The 22,498-nt window shown below is 38.6% G+C and overlaps 4 protein-coding genes across 5 annotated transcripts; 1 reads left to right on the top strand and 3 right to left on the bottom strand.

Annotated features, from left to right (window-relative positions):
* Nucleotides 1–340: 340 nt before the first annotated feature.
* Nucleotides 341–5,499, bottom strand: LOC139809895 (DDB1- and CUL4-associated factor 5). The gene is made up of 7 exons (XM_071773156.1): nt 4,367–5,499; nt 3,668–3,848; nt 3,333–3,596; nt 2,749–2,969; nt 2,210–2,427; nt 1,858–2,125; nt 341–1,532 (listed from the first exon to the last, which is right to left on the bottom strand). Exons 1-7 carry the CDS (start codon nt 4,734–4,736, stop codon nt 601–603), a joined length of 2,454 nt encoding a protein of 817 aa, XP_071629257.1. The 5' UTR covers nt 4,737–5,499; the 3' UTR covers nt 341–600.
* On the top strand, nt 5,490–8,038 carry LOC139809900 (cancer-related nucleoside-triphosphatase homolog). 2 transcript variants are annotated; one of them, XM_071773161.1, is made up of 4 exons: nt 5,490–5,813; nt 6,622–6,793; nt 6,869–6,974; nt 7,051–8,038. In XM_071773161.1, exons 1-4 carry the CDS (start codon nt 5,627–5,629, stop codon nt 7,309–7,311), a joined length of 726 nt encoding a protein of 241 aa, XP_071629262.1. In that variant the 5' UTR covers nt 5,490–5,626; the 3' UTR covers nt 7,312–8,038. The 2 variants fall into 2 exon arrangements, with proteins under 2 accessions (XP_071629262.1, XP_071629263.1); XM_071773162.1 differs by having other exon boundaries at nt 5,614–5,803.
* Ppd3 (protein phosphatase D3) lies at nt 7,336–11,339 on the bottom strand. Its single transcript, XM_071773157.1, has 9 exons — nt 10,950–11,339; nt 10,107–10,493; nt 9,491–9,777; nt 9,213–9,318; nt 8,978–9,120; nt 8,447–8,754; nt 8,265–8,346; nt 8,081–8,155; nt 7,336–7,941 (listed from the first exon to the last, which is right to left on the bottom strand). The coding sequence occupies exons 1-8, from the start codon at nt 11,056–11,058 to the stop codon at nt 8,096–8,098; spliced, it is 1,482 nt and encodes a 493-aa protein (XP_071629258.1). The 5' UTR covers nt 11,059–11,339; the 3' UTR covers nt 7,336–7,941; nt 8,081–8,095.
* A 586-nt stretch (nt 11,340–11,925) lies between these two features.
* On the bottom strand, nt 11,926–22,149 carry LOC139809901 (uncharacterized). The gene is made up of 12 exons (XM_071773163.1): nt 21,719–22,149; nt 20,362–20,542; nt 19,786–19,900; nt 19,371–19,614; nt 19,049–19,207; nt 18,716–18,943; nt 14,366–14,546; nt 13,777–13,891; nt 13,298–13,541; nt 12,638–12,796; nt 12,299–12,526; nt 11,926–12,148 (listed from the first exon to the last, which is right to left on the bottom strand). Exons 1-12 carry the CDS (start codon nt 21,890–21,892, stop codon nt 11,951–11,953), a joined length of 2,226 nt encoding a protein of 741 aa, XP_071629264.1. The 5' UTR covers nt 21,893–22,149; the 3' UTR covers nt 11,926–11,950.
* Between the last annotated feature and the right edge of the window lie 349 nt (nt 22,150–22,498).

Here is a 22,498-nt window from a genome sequence, read left to right as displayed (position 1 = left end):
TCCACCGCACAAACCATGTCAACAATACACATTAGCCGAGTTGCCGCAAATACTTCAAGTTAATGCGGATGTGTTAATTCGTGTCTACAGTAGTTTCTGTTTCGCCGCAGTTCTGTCTCGATTACATGCGATTTACATGGCCAGATCCGCAAAAAACGTTCATCTCACAATAATGATCAGACTGGCTGAGAATTACCAAGCACTGACAGTCACAATGGCATTACGCGGGACGATAGATGCGTAGGATTGGTATCAAACATTGTAATTTTCGTTTATCTAATCAGTGATTGATTTGATTTATGAAATATCGCGAAAGAAATCGGCAATATATCAGTAGGAGTTAAAGAAAATTTTTGTTGAAAAACTGCAAGAAGGAAAGCACGATACATTTACGAGATAGGATTAAAGACGGACGAGCAAGGTCTAAAACATGATTTAAAAAAAGAAATCGACCGCATGTTCGCGCGTGATCAACTTAGTGTTATAAAAATATACTTCAAGGAATCACAGATTACATTATGTACAAATGGAAAGGATATGGGAGATCGGAGTAGGGCGCATCGGGGAGGGCGGGGATTTCGATGAGTAAAACATGAGCGCTTAATCGGAAGAATCACTCGTGGTCGAAACTGTTTGAGCCTGGGACGCGGATCGATTACGATAGCTCCTCCTCGCCAGCTCCTCCACTTTTTTCCGGAAACACTCTAAACGTTTCAGTTTCTGCTCGTCGGAACTATCGTCCGCGTCTCTGTCGTTTCGCTCCTTACGCGTCTGTTCGCTGTTTTTCCCGCCCGTAGATGAGATCCCCGATTTGATACCACTGTCAGGGGTGCAAGGAACTTGAAGCGATTTGCCGCTCGGCGTCGACGGTCCGTCCTCGCGATGGTCCTTACTAGAATTACCGTTCATATAATTCCTCGGGCCAGCGGTTCTTTCCTCCTCCTCCGAGTCATCATCGAGCTTCTGTCGTTTACTTTGGTTCTTACCGGAACCGTCGTGTCGAGAACTATTTTTGCACTTTCGATGCTTCCGTTTGTGCGCCTTCGCGGACGTGTCCGAATCAGTTTTAGAATGTTTTCGTTTACTGATAGCGACAATGTCCTCGTAAACGCAACTACTGCTGCTGCTGTAACTCGAGCTCTTGTCGTCTTTCTCGATCGCGCTGGTGACGTATCGCGATCGTCGGAAAATCACCCCGGAACTAGTACTGGGTTGAGCCGCGTCAACCGGTCGCTCGTCGTCACTGTCCGAATCACTATTGACTTTTAACACAGTACACTTCCGTCTAGCGGATAATCTTCTCCTGCCGGAGAGTCTGGTGTGTTTCCTCTTGACGGTCTTCGATTTCGACTTCGATTTGGATCTACGTCTCGAGTGAGCATTGTCCCCCTCACTACCGGAATCCGAAGCGGATCGCTCCATCGCGGCCATTCGCATGAGTTTCTCTCTGCGATTCGCGATAAGCCGAGTTATACGATTCGGCGACTCTAACGGCCTTTCAGGAGCAACACCACCTTCCGATGCCGTAGTATCTACGATGAAGAATAACGATATATTACATTATCCTATTGTATCTGTAAAAGATAATCGAAATTGTGCAAAAATTAATCTTTTAAAATAATACAAAATAAAAACGTTTACACATCACAACATAAAAATACGATATACATCTTTACATCACCGAAATGATATTAATAATAATTGGTCAAACAGAAAAAAAACAGAATTTATAAAAATTAAGATTTCTTATATTCGATTTTATGATGATAACCATATTTAGCAGCTTAACGCTTCTTATCTCGCTTCACACAAATCATGCTGTTTTTTTTTCTAAATACAGTAAATTCTCTTCTATACCATCGCCTTCTGACGCGCTATATGGCTCGCCCGTTGCCGGGTTTATTTCAGAGTCGCTAGGGGTATGTGGTGTTGGCACATCCTCGGAACTCCATCCTTCAATTTCGCGCTGCACGAGGGAATCGAAAAAGGCCATCATTCGCGGGTCTTCCTTGGTTGACTGGTGGCTGTAATCATGCGTCATAAACTGTCCACTACGTAGAACTAGCCCTATATATTCGTCGTGCGTGAATACTCGGCGCTGTCTCTCCCGCTTGCCGGCGTCTCTCTGAAAGAATACAAAGGAAACGATGGCAAACAACGGCCAAACCATAACGGACATTCGTAAAGAACTATCATATAAGCAGTTAACCTTCAATCCTCCCAAACATCCAGTTCCTAGCGGGAACGGACTCCAGATCTTGATGATCTTCTCCACGCCGGACGACGCGAAGATGCAGCTCGCTTGATTGTATCGAACTTGGTTGACGATCGATCTGTGACCGCGCAACACCATGTGGGCGGTTTCCACCCATTCTTTGTCTTTCGTAAGGGGAATTTTCCACATGTACAGATTAAAGTCATCCGAACCTACAAATTCAATGTGTAAAATGTATATAGATTGTCGATTGCGATTTCTTTCTATGACTGTACCGAAATATCTATCTAGATATACACACATTTGAAATATTTTTCTTAGGTCCGGTTGCACCAATGTCGCGTAATATTTAACTTGACACGAGACACTACCGTGTCTCTTGACCTTAGCTTAACTCACTCTTCATCTCTTTCTAATTGCCTCCTTAGAAAGAGATGAAGAGTGAGTTAAGCTAAGGTTAAATATTATGCGACGTTGGTGCAACCAGGCCTTAGGTATACGTAGCGAGTAAAAAGTTTATATTAGGTACTTACCAGAGAGAACGTATTCGTCGTTCTCGCCGGCGAAACAGCATGATTTCATGGTACAACTATTGTAATATCCTGGATGATCGAATTCGCATAAGTACTTGGGAGAATCGACTGCGTAAAGAACCGGTGGTAGTCTTCTTCGTAAGGCCAGCAATCGGTTGCCCATCGAGTTAAACCTGACATTCATGCAACTTTGTTGCGGGCTTCCATAACACAATACAGGCCTGTGGATGAAACATGACGATTAACTCCAAAATCGCGGATATACTGTACACTGATTAACGCAGACCAGTATAGATGAACGCGTCATTTCTAGACCTCCCACGCGAATCTTTTCGGGGTCTCGAAATCAGAAACCGAACATATTTTGTGCTAGAAATTGCAATCATCACTTAAATGCATTTCTTGCATTATCTCATGCTCTATATCATTTCACATATTATGCGCACCTAGAAATGCGCTCATCTACACCAGTGAATTAATAACCATCAGTGTATTATATTATCGGGACAATTCTAATATTTCACGCAACGCGTGAAAGGGGAGGCTTAGAGTTGATCGAAAAACCGCAACATTTGTATACTTACTCCAAAGGTTTTCGTATGTCCCACATACTGACACCTTCCTTAGCATTGGCAGTAGCGAGCATTCTGGGGTCCGCGGGATTAAACATGACAGAGTGGAAGGCGCTTTTGTATTGTGCCAGAGTTTCCATAGCGTTGTTGCTACGTATATCATAAATGAGGACTCTCCCGTCGTCGCAGGCACTGGCAAAGACCTCGTCATTGTGCGGATGAATGGACAGCCCGTAGACGGGCTTCTCGTGCAGGAAGATGTTGAGAGACTCGCCCCTGCAAGTCATTAAAGTTTTTGAACAAAGCTACACATTCCGCGCGTTGCGTTCGGAAGAGAGATGCCTTACGTGCGCAAATCGTGGACTATAACTTGATCGTCGTTCCCCGCGGAGAATATCTTAGTCTTGCTGCTGTCGTAACCAAGGCAAAATATATTGCTAACGTGTTGCGATTTCATCACGGTGGGCTTGCCCATACCCTGTATCGCCTGCTCCACTCGCCATAATAGAACTCTTCTGTCGTCGCCCCCTGCGAAAATAGGACGTTACATGCCATTCACACGTGACTCATCTATTATTAGAATATATTTTCCAAATCTTTCTGGCGCGCTGCTATTTCGTGGCGTGAAAACCATGCACGCCTTCGCTTTCAAGCCGAAAGAAAGGAGCACGAGCTTTTTTCAACGCGAGAATCAATATTCCCGACATCAACGTCATAAGAAACCATGTCATAAGAAATGGAAAAGGCGGACATAATTAATGTCGCAGGATTGATCGAAAAATCGAAGCTGATCCAATTAAGATCGGACCAACGGTCGAGGCGCTTGTAAATTTTGACATAACGCAAATATAAAAAAAATAATAATAATAGCAGCAGTTTTCTAATGCTATTATTAGAAAATTATCAGCATCATTTCGAGTCAATCACGTTGACGTAATCGTCGATCGAAGAGAACGAAAGCACAATTTTCTCTCCTCCTCTCGAGACTCGGGAGAGGCGGCGTGGAAGAGAAAATTTGTGAGCCGTGTCGTCGTCGGAGGACTAACCGGACACAAGCAGATCGCCCTGATTGGAGAACTCGATCGCGTTGACGCATCCGTAATGGGACAGCAGGTCCTTCCTGTAGAGGTTCTCGGAGTTGTCGAATCTGGCGTTGATCAGGCCCCGGCAGTAGTCGGCCCTGTCGTCGATCTGTCGCGCGAGCACGTAGGAGAGCGCGCTGCACTCGGACGGAGCGGGCGTCCCGGCGCCGTCGGCACCCTCGCACGGCTGCCACGGCAGCCGTCGGCGCCGTCGCCGGAGGCTGCCGGCGCGGAACCGGACGCGGCCGTCCGCCTCCTCGTAGATGGCCAGCGGCCGAGTCTCTTTCTGGAACGCGTCGCCGCGCGACGACGACGCCGCCGTCGTCATCGGCATCCCCGTCGTCGTCGTCGTCGTCGCTCCGACCTCCTCGCCGCGCGTCTTACTAGCCTCCCCGTGCCCGGCGCGGCGTGGGTGGACGAGAGCGAGCGTCGCCGAGCGCGACCAGCGAAGAGACCGAGCTGCCCCTTCGCGCAGCAGCAGCAGCACGGGATCGCGGATCGAGCACGTCGCGATCGCCGCGCTTCCTCCTCCGCCTCCTCCGCCTCCGCCTCCTCCTCTTCCTCTTCTTTCACCACCTTCGCCTTCCTCCTCCCTCACGAAGTGCTGTTTACTTTACGCAAAACGAGCCACCGGCCGTGCCTTACGGGACGTTTCTCTCTCCCTCGGCGGAACAAATCCGTCGGATCCGTCCCCGCTCGCACGTATTTGTCGCCAGCGGAAAAGCCGCACGAGGACGCGCGAATGGAAAATTGGAAAATGAATACCCGTACGAATAGCGCCAGGGCCGCCAGGCGAGTGTCGCAGGTCGCAGGACCGTGGACGTTCGAACGCCACGACGCACGGCTCGGTTCCTCGGTGTGTTGTACACGCATACACGCGCACGCACGGTCGCACGCACGCACACGCTCGGCACCAACGTGACCAACGTTCAACCTCTACCGGAAACTTCACCACTACACCGTGGTCGTCGCCACCACCACCGCTACCACTATCATACCAATCCGTAGCCCCGATCGGCCAACCGTCTGTTCTCTCGTCCCGTCGCAGCCCGATCAGCTGATCGCCACTCGGCTCGGCCTCTCTGCCCCCCGTGCGGTCACTTCTGTCGTTTCGACGCCTGCCCGGTGCTGCTGCTGTTGCCGCGGCCGACCACCGTCGTCGTCGCGTCGTAACGACGCTCGCGCGAGCTCGGCAACGCTCTCGCGCATACGCCGCCTAAATTCATGATCTCGTCGAGAAACGCGCCGCGAACGTGCCGGCTTGCCCGACGACGTCCATTCACCGCGAGGATTGCCTGTCACATCACATCCGTTCCCGGATTCAGAAGTAAACACGGCTGCGAGTCATGGAAACTGGCGGCGCGTCGCGGCCTTTGCACATACTACTCACGGGTCCACCAGGTTAGGCTAGGTTAGGTTCGAGGGTGGGAAGATTCGAATAAAATAAACAAAAAAAGCGCTGAGTCGTGAAAGATTTCGAGATAAATAAATGTAAATTGAATAATTAAACGCTTCGATAATGAATGTTTTCATAATCAATTATAATCATTTAATTGGAAATGATAGCTCTTGCACCTCATGCTCATTATTTGCAAGTAATAATTCTATTCATACACTTTTAACAGGAAAATTCAGCGGATTCAAAAATTATTAAAAAAAAGAAAATGCTAATTAAATCTAATTAAAATAAAGATACATTTGTTGTTTTTTACCCATTTTCATGTACAAACAAATAAGCATACACGCACACCCAAATTCATTCTATTTAGAGAAAAGTTGTCTTTATATATTTTACATGAAACTTCAGTAACTAATCTATGTCTTTGTTTATAAAAGATTTTTTTTTAATTATATTGCTTAAAAATATATCCTACATTAACTAAGATGCAACACTTATTCTCTATCTACTGCTGCCAATACTCAAGTACCCAAATATCTTGAATATTACTCGGATATTTGGCAAGGTTCTCTATCTGGAAAATAATATTAAATCAAATAATAGAATGCACTCTTGATATATTTTCACTTTTCATGCAGATAAATTAATAAATAACACTTTTGTACACAGAATATTAAATATCGTTGTTATTGTGAGTACAATAAATAGGCACGTGCAAACACATAATAATATAACTTCTTAGGAAGAAAAAAATAAAAGTAATATTCTCCATGTTAACATTGTTGAAACACAAATTATTATCAGGGGGAAAATGTTATAGGCATAGGTAAAACCACGGTGTGCAAAAAAATTGCATCTACGCTGGAGAAAAAGGGCAGCGGGTTTGACGGATTTTACACGGAGGAGGTGCGAGATCGGAACGGCTCTAGGATTGGTTTCGACATCGTGGAAGTAAAGGATCCTGGAAGAAGATTATCCTTGGCACGGTTAAAGTACGTGTTTGCTCGTAACAATGACAACGAAGCGTAACTGAATACGTATTGTATTTGACATTTCTTTACGGACAGAAGCTTAACAGAGGCGCAAAAGGCTTCCAAGTATCAAGTGGGAAACTACCGCGTTTTCCTGGATAATTTCGAGGCTGTAGCGCTTCCAATATTGGATTTGGATACTGTAAGAATAACGATTTGCCTCAAGGTAAATTTTTGATTGCTTCGACAGCTCGATAACGTTCACATTGCTATTGCAGGATGTATTACTTGTCGACGAAATCGGTAAAATGGAGTTATTTAGCAAAGAATTCAAGAAGAAAGTAACAGACATATTTTTCGGTTCTTCTAAGAAAGCCTTCGTGATCGGGACTATCCCGCAAATACACAAAGTGCCGCAACAACACGCGGCGCTATTCGAGAAGTTACACGCAGACAAGAGAATTAAGATTCTGAACGTGACTCATGGAAATCGGAATAATTTGCCAGAGGAAATTACTCGTTATTTATTAGTCGCGTAAAATAAAATATCAATTTGTGGTATGTACATCATAAACATCATTTATTATTAACAAAAAACAAAATGTTAGATCAAAGAAATTCCTCCAATCACGATAGATTTGTAAAAAAATTGTCACAAATAACGTGACAAGTAGTGATTGGCTGAAACATTGTACTACATAATTACGCTAGTTTCTTTTTGCATTTATGTATTCTCTTTGTAATAATTACTATATTTCATTCAAACTCCACCGTTGGTCGCTAAAGAATCAATTAAAAGTTTTTAAGATTCAGCGCTTCATATAAATAATTGATTATATAGGGTTAAAACTTCATGGAAATATCTTCGAGATCAAAAATCTTTGTTCTTCTTTTGTGTACGCGCACGTAGTTAGGTATCTTTAACGAGCAAGGTGGTCATAGATTGAGGGTACAAAATAGAAACGTTCTCTTCGCGCTATTTTATTACAAACGAACACAAATCGCTAGGTGCTTGATGAGCCGTGTTTTCTTATCATAGATAAGAAAAGTCTGATAGATTTGTTTGCCTGTTGTAAAAATAAGCAAACCTTTCTCGCTTTTGTACCCATCAATTTTATGTATTCTCACTGCATATATTTTATAATACAGGAAATTCATCGTTCGATCTCCTAGAAAGAATATAATAATTATTGTTGCGGAAAAGCCTAAAGTGTCTCTTACCTTCCCCATTTCAGTATCAAATATATTACGCACGCTTTGATTGGACTACTTATATTTCAGTTATTATTATTCATTTTTCAATAATACCTAGGAGACGTTCCACTAGCACATGAACTTTAGAAAAGCGTTGGCATAAACCATCGGCCTTACGTTTGGATGAGGCTGTAACGTGAACAAAAAAAAAATTATAAGTAGCAAATACAAAATACGATGAAAGCAAATAACCAACTCAAATTAAAATAAAAACATGATCTGTGGATGAAGTACGTACCATTGCGTCATACGACGTGAAATAAGGTTTCATGTCACTGCCGCTAAGTGTGATAAAGGCACCTCGGTTACCCATAGTATCACTGGAATTCGATAAGATTATTATTGTAGTATTATTAAAGTTGCATTGTACACACAGATGTGACGGATTAGCGTGTAATCGTTAGCGTATAATCAACATACCAGTAATTTGGAGCGGAGAATACTGTGATACACTTCCCATCATGTCCCACCTCGTATCCCTCGTTCTTAACCTCGTGACTCCTCACGATGTAGTCAAGAGAATTTATCCTGAGGAAATTCTGCGTGACGTCAGGTCCGAATTGAACACCCACGCCTCTCTTGCTGGGCGCTCGGCCCATTTGCGGCTGCGGATCGGACCACAACAGTTCGCACATCAATCCCTCGTCAGGTGGTTGTCTGTTTCTGTCAATTTCTCTGATTTCTCGCAACGTCACATCATCCCGCGAAAACAATCCACCGTGCATCACCTGGTTATAACAAACCAATTGTATGAAAATTACATGATACATACGGGATGATGCGTGGTACGTGAGAACGATTGACTCATAATTTGTGGGTTTCAGGTTCGAGCCCAATCATCATCTCATATATCTTTATAACAAATTTTACAAATTGATTTCCCATTTCGGAAACAATAAATATATCTGCAAACGTATATATGTAAACGATACGACTTTGAAAAATACTCACGAGCACTTTACGATTGAGGCAGTGTGCAAGAGGGAGCCAGTTATAAACTTCTGTAAACAATTCTGCCATCTGAACAGAATATTTAGCTTTGACCTCACCGTCGAATCCATACATTTGATTCATCATGGCTGATTCGTGGTTACCTGAATATACATAAATATATTATGAAATGCTTATAATAATTGTACATATATTTCATAAATACAAATTTCATAAATGTTGAAAGATTACGTACCTCTCGACATGAAGAAATGATTTGGATATAATAATTTAAAACCAAATAAAGTAAATATGCATTCTACTGAGAAAGAACCTCTATCTACAAAGTCTCCATTAAATAACTATGAAACTGTTAAGAGAAACATATTCTGGGATATAGTATCAGTGTCTAAATTATATCATGTGTTTCTACATTATAATATTCTGAATTTTATATGAAATGGTATGTACATTATATTACATTAAGCTAAATCTATTAAATCTATTAAATTGCACAATTCTTATAAAGGATACATATGAGTTAGTCTCCGATGGCAATCCATTCAACTTAAATATATTAAGCAGGTCATAATATTGACCGTGTATGTCGCCACAGATAGTGAATTTTTTGTCTTCAGGGATTGTAATGTCCACTAAGCTAGGTTGCGCCATAAACCACAATTTAATGTCTAACAGGATTTTGTAAGCATATTTACGGTGCAACTTATTTTGATTTCTATACCACTCTAATAAATCTTTCATAAATTCCAGCGTGACTTTCCCGTCAACTAATTTAGGCCCCGTATATTCATCCTCGATTGCTATAAAAATAATTAATTCAAGCATTTTAGTTCTCTGATTAATTATTAATGTTACGAGCTTCAAACAATCTGCAGTTTAAAAAATTATACACATTTTATTCTATTTTTGTATCAAAAATTGTACAAATACAGAAAAAAATATTATTACAACACATGAAAGTCTTAATATTTTTAAAGGAAAATAAACAAGTTATATTTGTAGCTAATATATAAACATTGCGAGTCAATGAGTAGGATTCACACTGAGAAATCATATTTATAATAAAAATGTTACAGTAATTTGCTTCATAAGATTGCTTTATAAGATTCAATAATCAAAAAATACTCACTCATATCTTCCAGATTAATCGTATCAGCTACATTCTTTTTGTCGTCAACAGAAATGGCCTTATTAAAAGCTAACATTTTAACCATCTTTTGACATTCCGTGTATCTGTCCTTTGCATCTTTATCATTGGGCCTAGCTTTTACGACAGTCTTATAATCCATGAGAGCCTGTTTGAACTTGCCGAGGGACATGTAAGCGGCAGCTCTCCGATAATAACCCTTGACGTAATTTCTATCTAACTTGATGGCCGCGGACGCGTCCGTCAATGCGTATCCAAAGCATTCCGTCCTCAGGTAGGAGATACTCCTGTTGCCAAAGTATACCGCCACCGTCGGGTTTAATTCTATGGCTTTGGTATATAGTTCAATAGCTTTGTCGTATACTTGATCTGAAAAGGAAAAGGCACAACGGTGAGTATCCAAAGACAGCAACAACCGCATCGTCGTCCGCTCGTTTTCTCGACATAAAACTCCGGCATTATTCGCGAAATTGCTTGACGTCGCTAACTTCCTTCGGAATTACAAGAGCATGAGCATTGGGGAGAGACTTCTTCCCCATCATCAAGGGGGGAGCATCAAGAAACGGCGAAAAGCGCCAGGATGAAATCAACCACGTTTTCAGGGCGTTGAATCGATGCCGTCGGGAAAGATTACTCTCCTCGGCGCTTTCCTTCGCTCTTACTCGACGGAGGGGGGCTTACTCGCGCGCGGTCGTCGACGTTCCTCGGCCGCGGAAGGGTTGGGGTTAGCTTGGGGGCACACGTGACCGTGCGGGACGTTAAATCGGGGCGCGCGCGTCCGACCAGTAAATCATCGCGCGTGTTCCACATGCGGCGCTTACGTACTCTTGAAGTACTCGTTCGCCTCCTCCTTGTACAATTCCGCCCTGGCCGCGTCCTCCGGTGTCACCGGCGTAACCGACGCGACGTCGTCCCCTCTGTCTTTGTCGCCCATCCTCGCCTTCGTACGTGCGTGCGAGCGTGCGTGCTCGTGTGCTCGGGATCGGGGGGCAGGGGGAGGGGGCCTCGCCGAGCCTCGGTTACGGGATGCGGCACGCAAACGGCGGCAAACCGGACGCGGGGAGATCCAAATCACTGATCACTCGGAGCCACGCGGTCCCAACGTGCGTAACGAGAAATCGCGCATCGAGGTTGCAGTCGATCGCGTTCCTCGTTCCTCTCTCTCGTTGAGAGCGTGCGCCTCCCCCGTCTCCCGTATTTCGCGACCGCACAGTCACACACACACATGCACATGCACAATGCACACACTACCGCCGCCAGAGCACGCCAGAGAGCCGCCGTAAACGTCGTGAAGTACTGAAGTACGCTGCAGCACGGCGGCACCGTCGCTGCGCTGCCTTCCGACCGGCGTCTCGATTAATCGAACCGCTATCGATTTGCTCGTGCGCGCGCGATTATCAGATAATAAACTATAAACATAAACATCGCAAATCGCGATAGCGTAGCGATCTTGCTGACGTTTATCTGGACGTATTTCTTTTGTGCACGTTACGCTTATTTATCTTATTATTATCAATCTTGTATGTACGAAGTAAATTGTTACTATTAATTATTGTTAGCAGTTAGGCGGAAGGATTCAATCATAGGTGCGATCGCACGCAGGTACGGAGCGGACGCGAGCCGATTTGAAGCGATTTTCCAGTGAGGATTAATTTCGAATAATTCTGACCAAATTAACTTAATCGGTAAATTTTCAAGCACCTAAGCGGAACAAGAGGTTGTGCATGACGTAAAAATGACAATCATTTTAAAAGCATTTTGGCGCATCTTGGCGTCATCGTGAGTGTGTTCTGCTTGGGCATTTATATTCATATTTTTATTGACGTTTACAATTGTGATTTCTTGCCCTGATCATTAATACGATATTGTTCAATTGGCTTTGGATTCATCTTCATGACCTCGAGCAGTCTCTTGTACACAAATTGAGGTGCGTCCGTGGCCCATAAGAAGTCCAGGTGATTGAACTTGGGAACTTTGTATTCATCTACTACATTGGGTAACAGGTCGATGAGGTCCTTCACGTCCTTAAAAAAACAAATTTCGTGAGTTCTCGTTCAATCTTACATTATTTCCCTGACATAAAGTTGTATTTTTACAATCAAAGATGAATCAATTTTCAATATATGTCCTCAATGTATATCTTCTCAGGACAAATATCTTTATCCATTACTTACCGGGATGCTGGACAGCCAGTCGTTTTCGGAGTAGAACAACGCAAATGGTGTGGTGATGTTTGCGAGATTGTAACTCGGTGGTTCCGCTGCGTTATAGATCTGTAGATTTTTTGTAATACCGTAATCGTATTGGCAAAACTTGCCGGAATTATGTTCCTGGGCCAAATGTACTAGTGTCTTGGTCGAGGTACCGGCCGGATTGTAATTCACAATCTCAGACATCAAGGTCTAGGAAACGATCATCAGCATTAAATCACAAAGACCATGACCGCACAGCGGAATGATAACAATCGAAACGCCTATCGAAGATTTTCATTACGACACTCGCAAAGTACTCACAATATTAAATTGCTCCCTGTCGAAGCCGAATAACAGAAATAATAAATTAGTACAGATCTCTTCCTGGATGCGCGTCATGTCGCAGGCAGTCTTGCTCAGGAAGTGCGTCATATTGCTGTGAGGCAGAAACTCGTCTTTGCCAAGATAATGTAATATCCTCTACAATTGAGGTTTTTTATCCAAGATATAATTTGCTTGTAATTGGATTTTTCAAATTTCAATGAATATTTAGGAATACATTTTATTTGAAGCATTCTTTGAAACGTGGTTCATGTATAGAAGCTTTGATCGAATTGCTCCAATCTTAATTTTAACATCTTGAAGAATAATTTCTTAAAATTAAATTCAAATACATTTCTTATAATACTTATAATACTATATAATACTTAATATATTTTAAAAATTGCAAAATCTTAAAATTCTGTTTTGTTATCCGTTTGGCTTTCCTAAAGTGCTACAATTGTTTATAATTCAAATGCTAAAAAAAATTAAAAATTTAAATTACTAGAAAATAATGCACAAGTGGAACATCTTGTATACAACCTAAAATCGTAGGATAAGATAGAAATGATAAAAGCAACTTCTTAGATATTGAATGTTACTTTAAATCATTGTTTTGCCACAACAAATTTAATTTCTAACAGTATTTCCGTACTTTACCTGAAGATTGTTTGCGAAAGGAGTGAGAAACCGTATCGGACTTCTTATATGTTTCAGAAATGCCACGGGTGAGAGGCTGATTATCATTCGCACCATTTGAGCGATTTCCGGACGTTCCGCTGCCATCACGTAAGAAGCAGTTGTGCCCATCGAATGACCGAGGTATGTGTGCAATGGTTGCGATGTCATATTCGTGATATACGAGATCATCGCGGGTAGATCATAGACGCCCATTTCGTGAAAGCTGAAAATTTGAACAATTCGATCGATATACCGTCAAAATATAAGAGAGAGAGAGAGAGAGAAAGAGAGAAATACACATTATATTTGGTATAATAACATACAAAATATAACAAAGTACACTGCTATAATAATATAAAATTAATTAGACAACTTTTGTTTTTTATTATAAGTTAACATATTGTTACAACTATGTCATTTTTAACGCGTTATTATTTTTACTTTATTAGTGTAAATACCTGAAATTCCAAAATCTTGAATCCGATGGAGATAGACAAATATGTGCCCTCGAATAGGTGTTCCCGCGAAAATTGCCCAACCAAACGTCGTACCCTTGATCGGCCAATACAAAACCTAGCATGAAGAAAATCATTGTTTATAATAAATGTACTTACGTAAATCTTAATAATATGTATAAAATCTCGATATGTTATTAAGACAAAAATAGGGTAGAACGATTTATTAAAATTCAATTATTAAAAAGTCATTATTGTCGAGTGAGTTATATGAAAAATATTAAGGATTATGTAATATACATTTTGTTAATTTTTTTAAATAAGATGTGCAAAATCAGGTTTAAAGAGATTATATTATTTATATGATACATATAAAATTGATATATCAGTTATATATAATATATTTAATCTAATTTATAACATTTTATTACAGTAATATTATAAAATTATGTGTTTTTTCAAGATGCGCTAAAAGCTATGTTAAAACTGTGGTTTTTTTTTTATATATTTTTTGAAACTTGATAATTTTTCTGGATGTTTTTCAGTGATATCTCAGGAAGAGAATATTCTTAAGGATTGATTAATGTCATACCAAGTCCTTTATCCCTTCCAGGAATAAGCCAATCGGCGAAGCTGGTCAAAAGACCATGTTGTAGTAACACAGGTGGCGAAATGCTGTTACCTGGGATACGATAAAGTGTTAAGAGATAACCATCCTCCGTCTGCACTATGTGAGCCTCCGCGGGAAAACCTACTTTTTGTATCATCTGCGGCTGGAAAAAGTAAAAGTCACGTGAGATAATCTGCTATTGCTATCATTTTTACTAGAAGAAAGATCAGATCAGATAATAACATGCATAAAATAGCCTCTCATTCAATCGAAAAAATTTAATCAAATTTATAAAGATACATGTACATCTTTTTTTAATCTTTTAAATAGCAAAGAGATTTGAGCATTTTTACATTAAATATACAACATTAATATCTAATTAATATAAAAAGTAATTATTAAAATGTATGACAAATTAATATTGTTTATTTAATTTAATTTATTTAATTTAGCCTCGCAGCAAGGAAGATCCGCGGGAGGCCAAGGCACGGGACCGAGCTCGGATCCCCGGGACCGGCGCGAGAACGCCGATCGGTTCACCTCGCCCAGGCCCGGCACGTCAGCCAAACCCGCTTCCCGACCAAGCCCGACACGCCCCGCTCCTCAGAGCCAATCCTTATTCCGAAGTTACGGATCCAATTTGCCGACTTCCCTTACCTACTAACGAAATAATCATTAGAGCTTTTGCTGAATGGAGAAATATTTTGCAAAACATGAAGCTTGACAGAAATAATTTGTAATTGAAGTAGGTAAATAATTAATTTAAATATCGAATAAGAAAAAAATATTTAATAGCTCTTGAACAAAATTAACAATAAATAATTTAGTTGATCCCAAAACATGAAGGAAAAGGATATAAACATGATTTTATGGAAAGATTAAAATCATAACTCATTAATCGGAGTGTAACTTGGCAGAATTCAGATTTTTATTTCGGACGGAAACGCGACAATTGGCGTAAAATCGATCGTTTTCGGTATAGGCTATTGAATACAGTATTTTAAAGTTAATTAATATAATAAAGATTTCAATCTTCGTTTTTAGGTTCGTATACTTACTATACTGAGATTGACTTCGGGAGGAGTGAATTCGTTGTTTGACCAGCAACGTTCGTTGCTCGTTTGCATCACGTTCGAGAATAAACACTGCAAAATTTCCTGCGGGACGCCGAGTATGCCGGCCGGTGCAGAGTCGAGAAAGCCGCAAAGGGATAAAAGGTACACAATTACGATTGACCGCATTGTCTACAACTGATTCAACGTTGGTGAAAAAAAATAAACGGCACAGGTTTTCTATAGTACTGCGAAGAGAAGAAAACAAAGAGAACGAACTATGCGTAGCTACTTATCTCTGTTATAATAGTTTGATTAGCTAAGTTCTTCTCTTTATGTGATACTGAAAGCTAACATGATGAATCGTCTTCCCGTCGATGACTTTTCTACGTAATGTAAAAAAGATAAATGTCGCGTTATTAGTCACATTATTAGTCACAACGATAAAAAATACATACTGACCATGAAATACATATTGTGCATATATCATGTAGAATATATTACTATTATTATCGCTAGATTATTAGAGAGATCACCAAGAATTACGACATAATCAGGCAAACAAAAATGTTAGAACTACAGATAAATAAGAGACAAACGAAAGTTGCACTATAACGCAAGTTTTACAGATAAATAAGTGTGTAAAATGTGAGGAACGCTTGCACTGTCACGTACATAAAGTGTTTCGAGATAGCTGTGTCAATGCTTAACGAGCATGCTTCGATTGATAAGATCACTACTGTTTCAGTTTTCAGTACATGCTACTGTTTCAGTAGCGTGTTATGAATATGTTGCAAAATATTTAGTAAATAATTTAAAATATAAGAAAAAAGAAACATGTATATTAAATTAACGATATGGAATCTTGTGGTGATTAGTGTAAAGTGCTATATATTTAATATTATACTGTTATGATGCTATATAGCATAGATAATATGTTATATCTTATAAAACAAATTTTAATTATTCCACAATTATTTGATAAAATTACCATAGAATATTTTTAGGCAATATGAATTTTATTGGAGCTAACTAACAATCTTTAAAAATTATATCAAAAGTGTATTTATTTTATTTCTGTTCTGTAAGTGATAAAATGGATTAAATGTATGCATAGGCATTTTATTGTTGCTTAAGGTTTCAAATATAAATATTAACGTTGCGAAACAATTAAGCCACCAGCGTTCTTCAAATTTTACTCATATACTTGTGCCGTTTGTATATAAAACATTTCAAGATAATTATATTAATTCAAAGTAGAAGGCTCCAATAATGATCATCAAGTGGAAAGACCGGTCTAATTTTATGAGTCAAACACGATATACGGTGCGCAGATTTTTCTTGAAAATGATTGATACGTTTCGATCCTATGATTGGAACATTTTCAGCATAACTATTAAAAAAAAAATTACATGCTACGTGGATTGTTAAATTAACCTGTTTTTATACATACATGATGTTTCGGGTATGAATTTTGCGTGGTCTCCGATGTTCAGAGCGGGACTAGCACGGTGAGTGTCTCCTGTCGGTACGAGCCATAAAGAGTGTTTATTTCTTGTTGAGAGCATTATGTGCATTCTTACGGTAATTAATAAAAGATGAGACATGTCATTTTAGGAGTGAAGGAGTTAGGCTACTTACTCCGTCAGCCGAGCTGAGTATCAGAAGCCACGCGGAACAATAGATGTATTATAATTTCGCGGAAAGTGATTAATTAAAGAAAAGAAGATCTGCTTCTTTTTCCTTATAAAAATTTAATTTGTGATAATTTGTTGTCATATATCAGTATCTAAATCAGATATTGACAATACCGATTCTTCCATGTTGTAAGTCATTTATTATCTATTTTATACCAAAAAAACCGATATATATTGAATTTTAATATAAATTTAAAAAAAGTGATTTGTCAAATTTTTATCGAAATCTTTGCGTCAGTATTGTTTAAAGGTCTGCTCGATTTTACATTTTACAAACTATTCAAATTCATTATTCAAGTTACTAAATTTTACAGAATTTTAGTATGAAATTAAAAATAATAACGAAGGATTAACATTTTCCAGAAAAATTAATATTATTGATATTATCAATATCAGTATTATTAGTAGATTATTGTAGGATATTATAATAATATTAAATAAACACATTTTTTCTGTATTATTTTATGAGTACAGAACTTCTTTTATTGTTTAAGCATTAACAATATAAAACAGTCATCCTCATCATTATCAAGTTTGTGACATGCGAAATCTCTGCATAAATTTTTGTCAAATCCTTAATTTACATATGAAGTTATAGGTCATATTCTTCTCTAATGAATTCCTAATTTTTGTCAAATCCTTAATTTACATATGAAGTTATAGGTCATATTCTTCTCTAATGAATTCCTAATCTTATTCGATTTAATCAGATATAAATATAAAAAGAATTTTACATTATATTAAACTAGCAAGTAATCCATTTTGATATATAATTAATATTTATCGTTTTAAAGCTGTCAATTTTATTTATCAAAAATCTTACTAATAGTCAGGTAAACAGTAAAGTATCTATGATTAGATTACAATTAGATTATAATCTCTTATACATATTTGCTTACATTACGGTTACATTCCGATATTTACTGTCAGTACTAAAAATCTATATTTTTCTATATTTTACGTCATGTATACACTATAAATTTTCAGTACTGACAGTTGCTAACAGTAAATATTGGAATGCAGCCTATAAATCCTCCTGTGACTTATCGAGATCTACATCAAAATGATTACTTAGATGTTTATTATTAGCATATTATTTTCACCTACATATATATATATATATATATATATATATATATATATATATATATATAAGCTACTCCAAAATACTATGAGTTAAATTAATTTTAATTTACGGTCGCAGTCGCATCGAAAAAACTAGTGTACCAGTATCCCATATTCTTCTATTATCTTTATTATCGACATGACATTATCCGACTGACTCTCAAATCTTCTTCATGATCTCAAGCAATCTTTTGTACACGAGCTCAAACGCGTCTTTGCCCCATACGAAGTCCAGGTGATTGAATTTAGGGAACGGTACTCTGTATAGGTCCAGTACGTTGGGTAACATACTGTAAAGCCTCTTCACGTCCTTGAAGAGATATCATGAGTTATCGTATGTTATCTTACATTTTTTACCCAACTCTGTATATAAAGCTTGATTTACACAAAATTAACATGAATCTAATATGTATCTTCCACGTTTGTTTTCGATCTAAATACATTTTCTTGTTACTTACCAGGCTGTTAGCCAACCAGTCATTGTCGGCGTAAAATAACGCAATCGGCACGGTGATGTTCGCTAGATTGTAGTCCGGCGGTTCTGTTGCGTTGTAGATTAACAGATTTTTCTCGCTTCCGTAATCGTATTGGCGAAATTTGCCCGACTCGATCTCCTGGCCGAAGTGCAACAACGTTTTAGTTGAGGCGCCGGCCGGGTCGTGACTCAGAATTACAGGTAACAGAGTCTAGAAAACAGTATAACATCCGATCTGAGACGTGATCGCGCGTGCGAAACGTGACAAGCGCTGATCGGAGTTGCACTTCGATCACGACGTTCGTGGAATGCTCACATAATTAAACTGTTCTTTGTCGAATCCACAGATCAGGAATAACGTATTGGTGCAGATCTCCTTCTCAAAGTCGTTCCCTTCGCAGACGTACTTCGCCAGAAAACGCAGTACACAATTCCGCGGTAGAAACTCGTTCTCGCCAAGGAAATGCGCGATTATCTGTAATTCCCAGATCCCTTAACCGCGATATAATTTATTGTAATTTAATTGTTTAGATTTTAACCAGTATTTAAATTATTCTTTAACGAACTGAATTCATAAGCAACCTTCGATCTTAATCTTAAAGTAGAATCATTTGTAACAGTACATTCGGGCATATTACCTCATAGTCATTCACGAAAGGAGCGAAAATTCTTATTGGACTTTTTATATGTTTCGAAAAGGCTACAGGCGCCAAGCTGATTATCGCTCGCACCATTCGAGCGATATCCGGACGTTCCGTTGCCATCACGTAAGAAGCAGTTGACCCCATCGAATGACCGATGTATGTGTGCAACGGTTGCGATGTCATATTCGTGATATACAAGATCATCGCAGGTAAATCATAGACGCCCATTTCGTGAAAGCTGAAAATTCGAAAAATTCAATCGATATACCATCACAAAACATAACAAAGTACACTGCTATAATAATATAAAATTAATTAGACAACTTTTGTTTTTTATTATAAGTTAACATATTGTTACAACTATGTCATTTTTAACGCGCTATTATTTTTACTTTATTAGTGTAAATACCTGAAATTCCAAAATCTTGAATCCGATGGAGATAGAGAAACATGCGCCCTCGAATAAGTATTTCCACGAATATTGCCCAACCAAACGTCGTATCCTTGATCAGCCAATATGAAAGCTAACATAAAAAAGAAAATATTGTTTGCGGTAATTATTTATATATAAATAATAAAGTTTAATAATATTGTATACACATCTAGCCACATCACATGCTATCTAATCATTTTCTTACACATTTATTCAACTTTAAGTAAAGTGAAATTTTGTGTCAAATCAGAAGAAAAAATATTTGATTTCAATAGACTAAATTCTTTGCTTACGAAATATCAATTATATAATGTACTATGCTATATATATATATATATATATATATATATATATATATATATACACAATACTATATATAGCTACTAATATAATACTAAGAATAAAAATAAAAACTTTCAAAAACCAAGACGCGTTAGAATTTGTTCTAGGAAATTTTCTTTGCACATTTTCCGTTGGAGTTTGATAATTTATCTTGGAATTTTTCCGATAGAAGCATAATCGACAATTTTTTAAAATTGATTAAGATGGTACCAAGTCCTTTATCTTTTCCAGAGATGACCCAATCGGCAGAGCTGCACAGAAAACCGTGCTGCAACAACACGGGTGGTTGATCCTTATCACCTGGGATACGATGAAGAGTCAAGAGATAACCGTCCTTTGTCTGTATAACATGAGCCTCCGCGGGATAACCAGCTTTTCTTATCATCTGCAGCTGAAAGAAGTAAAAACACTTTATTTACCACTATAAGTAGCACAAATCGTGATCTCAAAATCTATCGAAAAGTCAAATTTATTGACTTTTATGACAAGATACGTATTTATTCTGTAAATATAAAAAATTCTTTATAAATGATTTATTTGAAACGATTTACGGTTTTTTGTAATAAATACAAAGCATTTATTTATTTATTTAATTGATATAACAAATGACTTTATTATTTAACTTCGAAATAATGAAACAATATTATATATCTAATTAAATATGTGATCGTAATGAAATCATTTCCAAGGATTGCAGGATAAATTTCAAAATCCATTCATGCTATATTACAAAACGTGAAGTTTGATAGAAATGATATTACGAACGTAAATTTTAAGAGATTTTCTGGTATTTGTTGGACAACTGCAATTGAAAAATAGATTTAATAGTTTTAAAAACAGATTTAAATATCTATTTCTATATAGAAAACATTTTTAGAAAAAGTACAATAGGTATTAAAGACATTAAAAAGCGATTGTTTCAAATATAGTCATATATTTAAAGTTTAATACAAGAGAAGAAGAAAATTCAATAGCTATTGGACAAAATTAAAAGTAAATAATTCTCAAAAATATATATATATATATTTTTGTGAATATTAAAATCGTAATTAATGCTAGGGGAGTATCTTTAAGAAGTTTAGATCACATTAGATCTTTTAATCACACACATGCAGAAGCGTGATCTGCGTAAGATCGTTATTAATATACCTACAGTATGTAGTATGCAAATATGATTTTTTAGAGCGACATTCATAGTCCGATTATATTTAAGATCGTTTTAAATAATCTTTTAAATAATCTTAAGATTTCATTTATATAGCCGATGAAATGATCATCTGAAGCACCATCTGAAGATCGTACTTGAAATCTCAAATACAAGATCGAACTATAAATACGATCTTTGCCGATTGAAATAAAGATTTTATTCTTTTCTAAGGTATTCATAGCTCAATCTTACATTTAAGAGATTGTTTTAAGTCTGATCGCAAGTGAATTCAAGATTCCATTCGACCAATGAATTAGCAATATCATATCTCGAGATTGTAATTGAGATGATTGATAAGATTGTATTATAAAATATATAATTGTGTGTGGAATGTAGAAAAAATTATGTTCATCCACTTACCGTGTTAAGGTTGACGTCGGGGTCGAATTTGGCGCTGCTCGGCCGTTCCTCACTCTCCCGCATTGCCTTCATGAGCGCGCTCAGCGAGAGGTCACGCGAGATGTCAAATGTCACGGCCACAGCGAGACCGCAGAAGAGCAAAAGGAACGTGGCGATCACGATCGGCCGCATCATGTCGATTGGACCGATGACGAAGGTTCGAATCGAGTCAGACTGATCAGACACCGCGGATCCTCCGAGGCGTCGAGATGCAGCAATGATGAAAGAGCAAAATGAGAATTACCGCACAACTGAGCTCTCCGTCACAATCCTCTCTTTGCGCGTTCTAAAAAACGCTGACGAATCATTTATCAATCGGAGTAGAGAGAAAGAGAAAGAGAGGAAGAGGGAGATAGAAAATTATTACTCATCTAGTGGTTATGAAAATGCACGTGTGTAACGAAAATTAATCGAGGATATGTGTAGCCTTATTCGCGCTAAGTAATAAAGCTGCGCCTGCCTCCTCTAGTCGCAGTTTATTTTTCCTATCTATATTCTATGTATAGTTGGAGGTATTTGTTCTAGCTGGAAAATTTGACGTGTCTCTCGGAACGCTTTTCTATAAGGCCAGACACTGGCGTGATCCTTAAAATTGTTTTAAGTTGTTTCTAATAGGGCGATATTCATAATCCGATCTTATTTAAGATCGCTTCGAGTTTGGTTCCTGACGGGCAATTTTAAGATTCCATCCAGCTAATAAAATTTAATCGCTCTGATCGATCGAATTCTAATCTCCAATCC

Source organism: Temnothorax longispinosus, chromosome 3, assembly GCF_030848805.1.
Source record: "Temnothorax longispinosus isolate EJ_2023e chromosome 3, Tlon_JGU_v1, whole genome shotgun sequence".
Taxonomy (NCBI): domain Eukaryota; kingdom Metazoa; phylum Arthropoda; class Insecta; order Hymenoptera; family Formicidae; genus Temnothorax; species Temnothorax longispinosus.
This window is presented reverse-complemented; position numbering and strand designations above follow the sequence as displayed.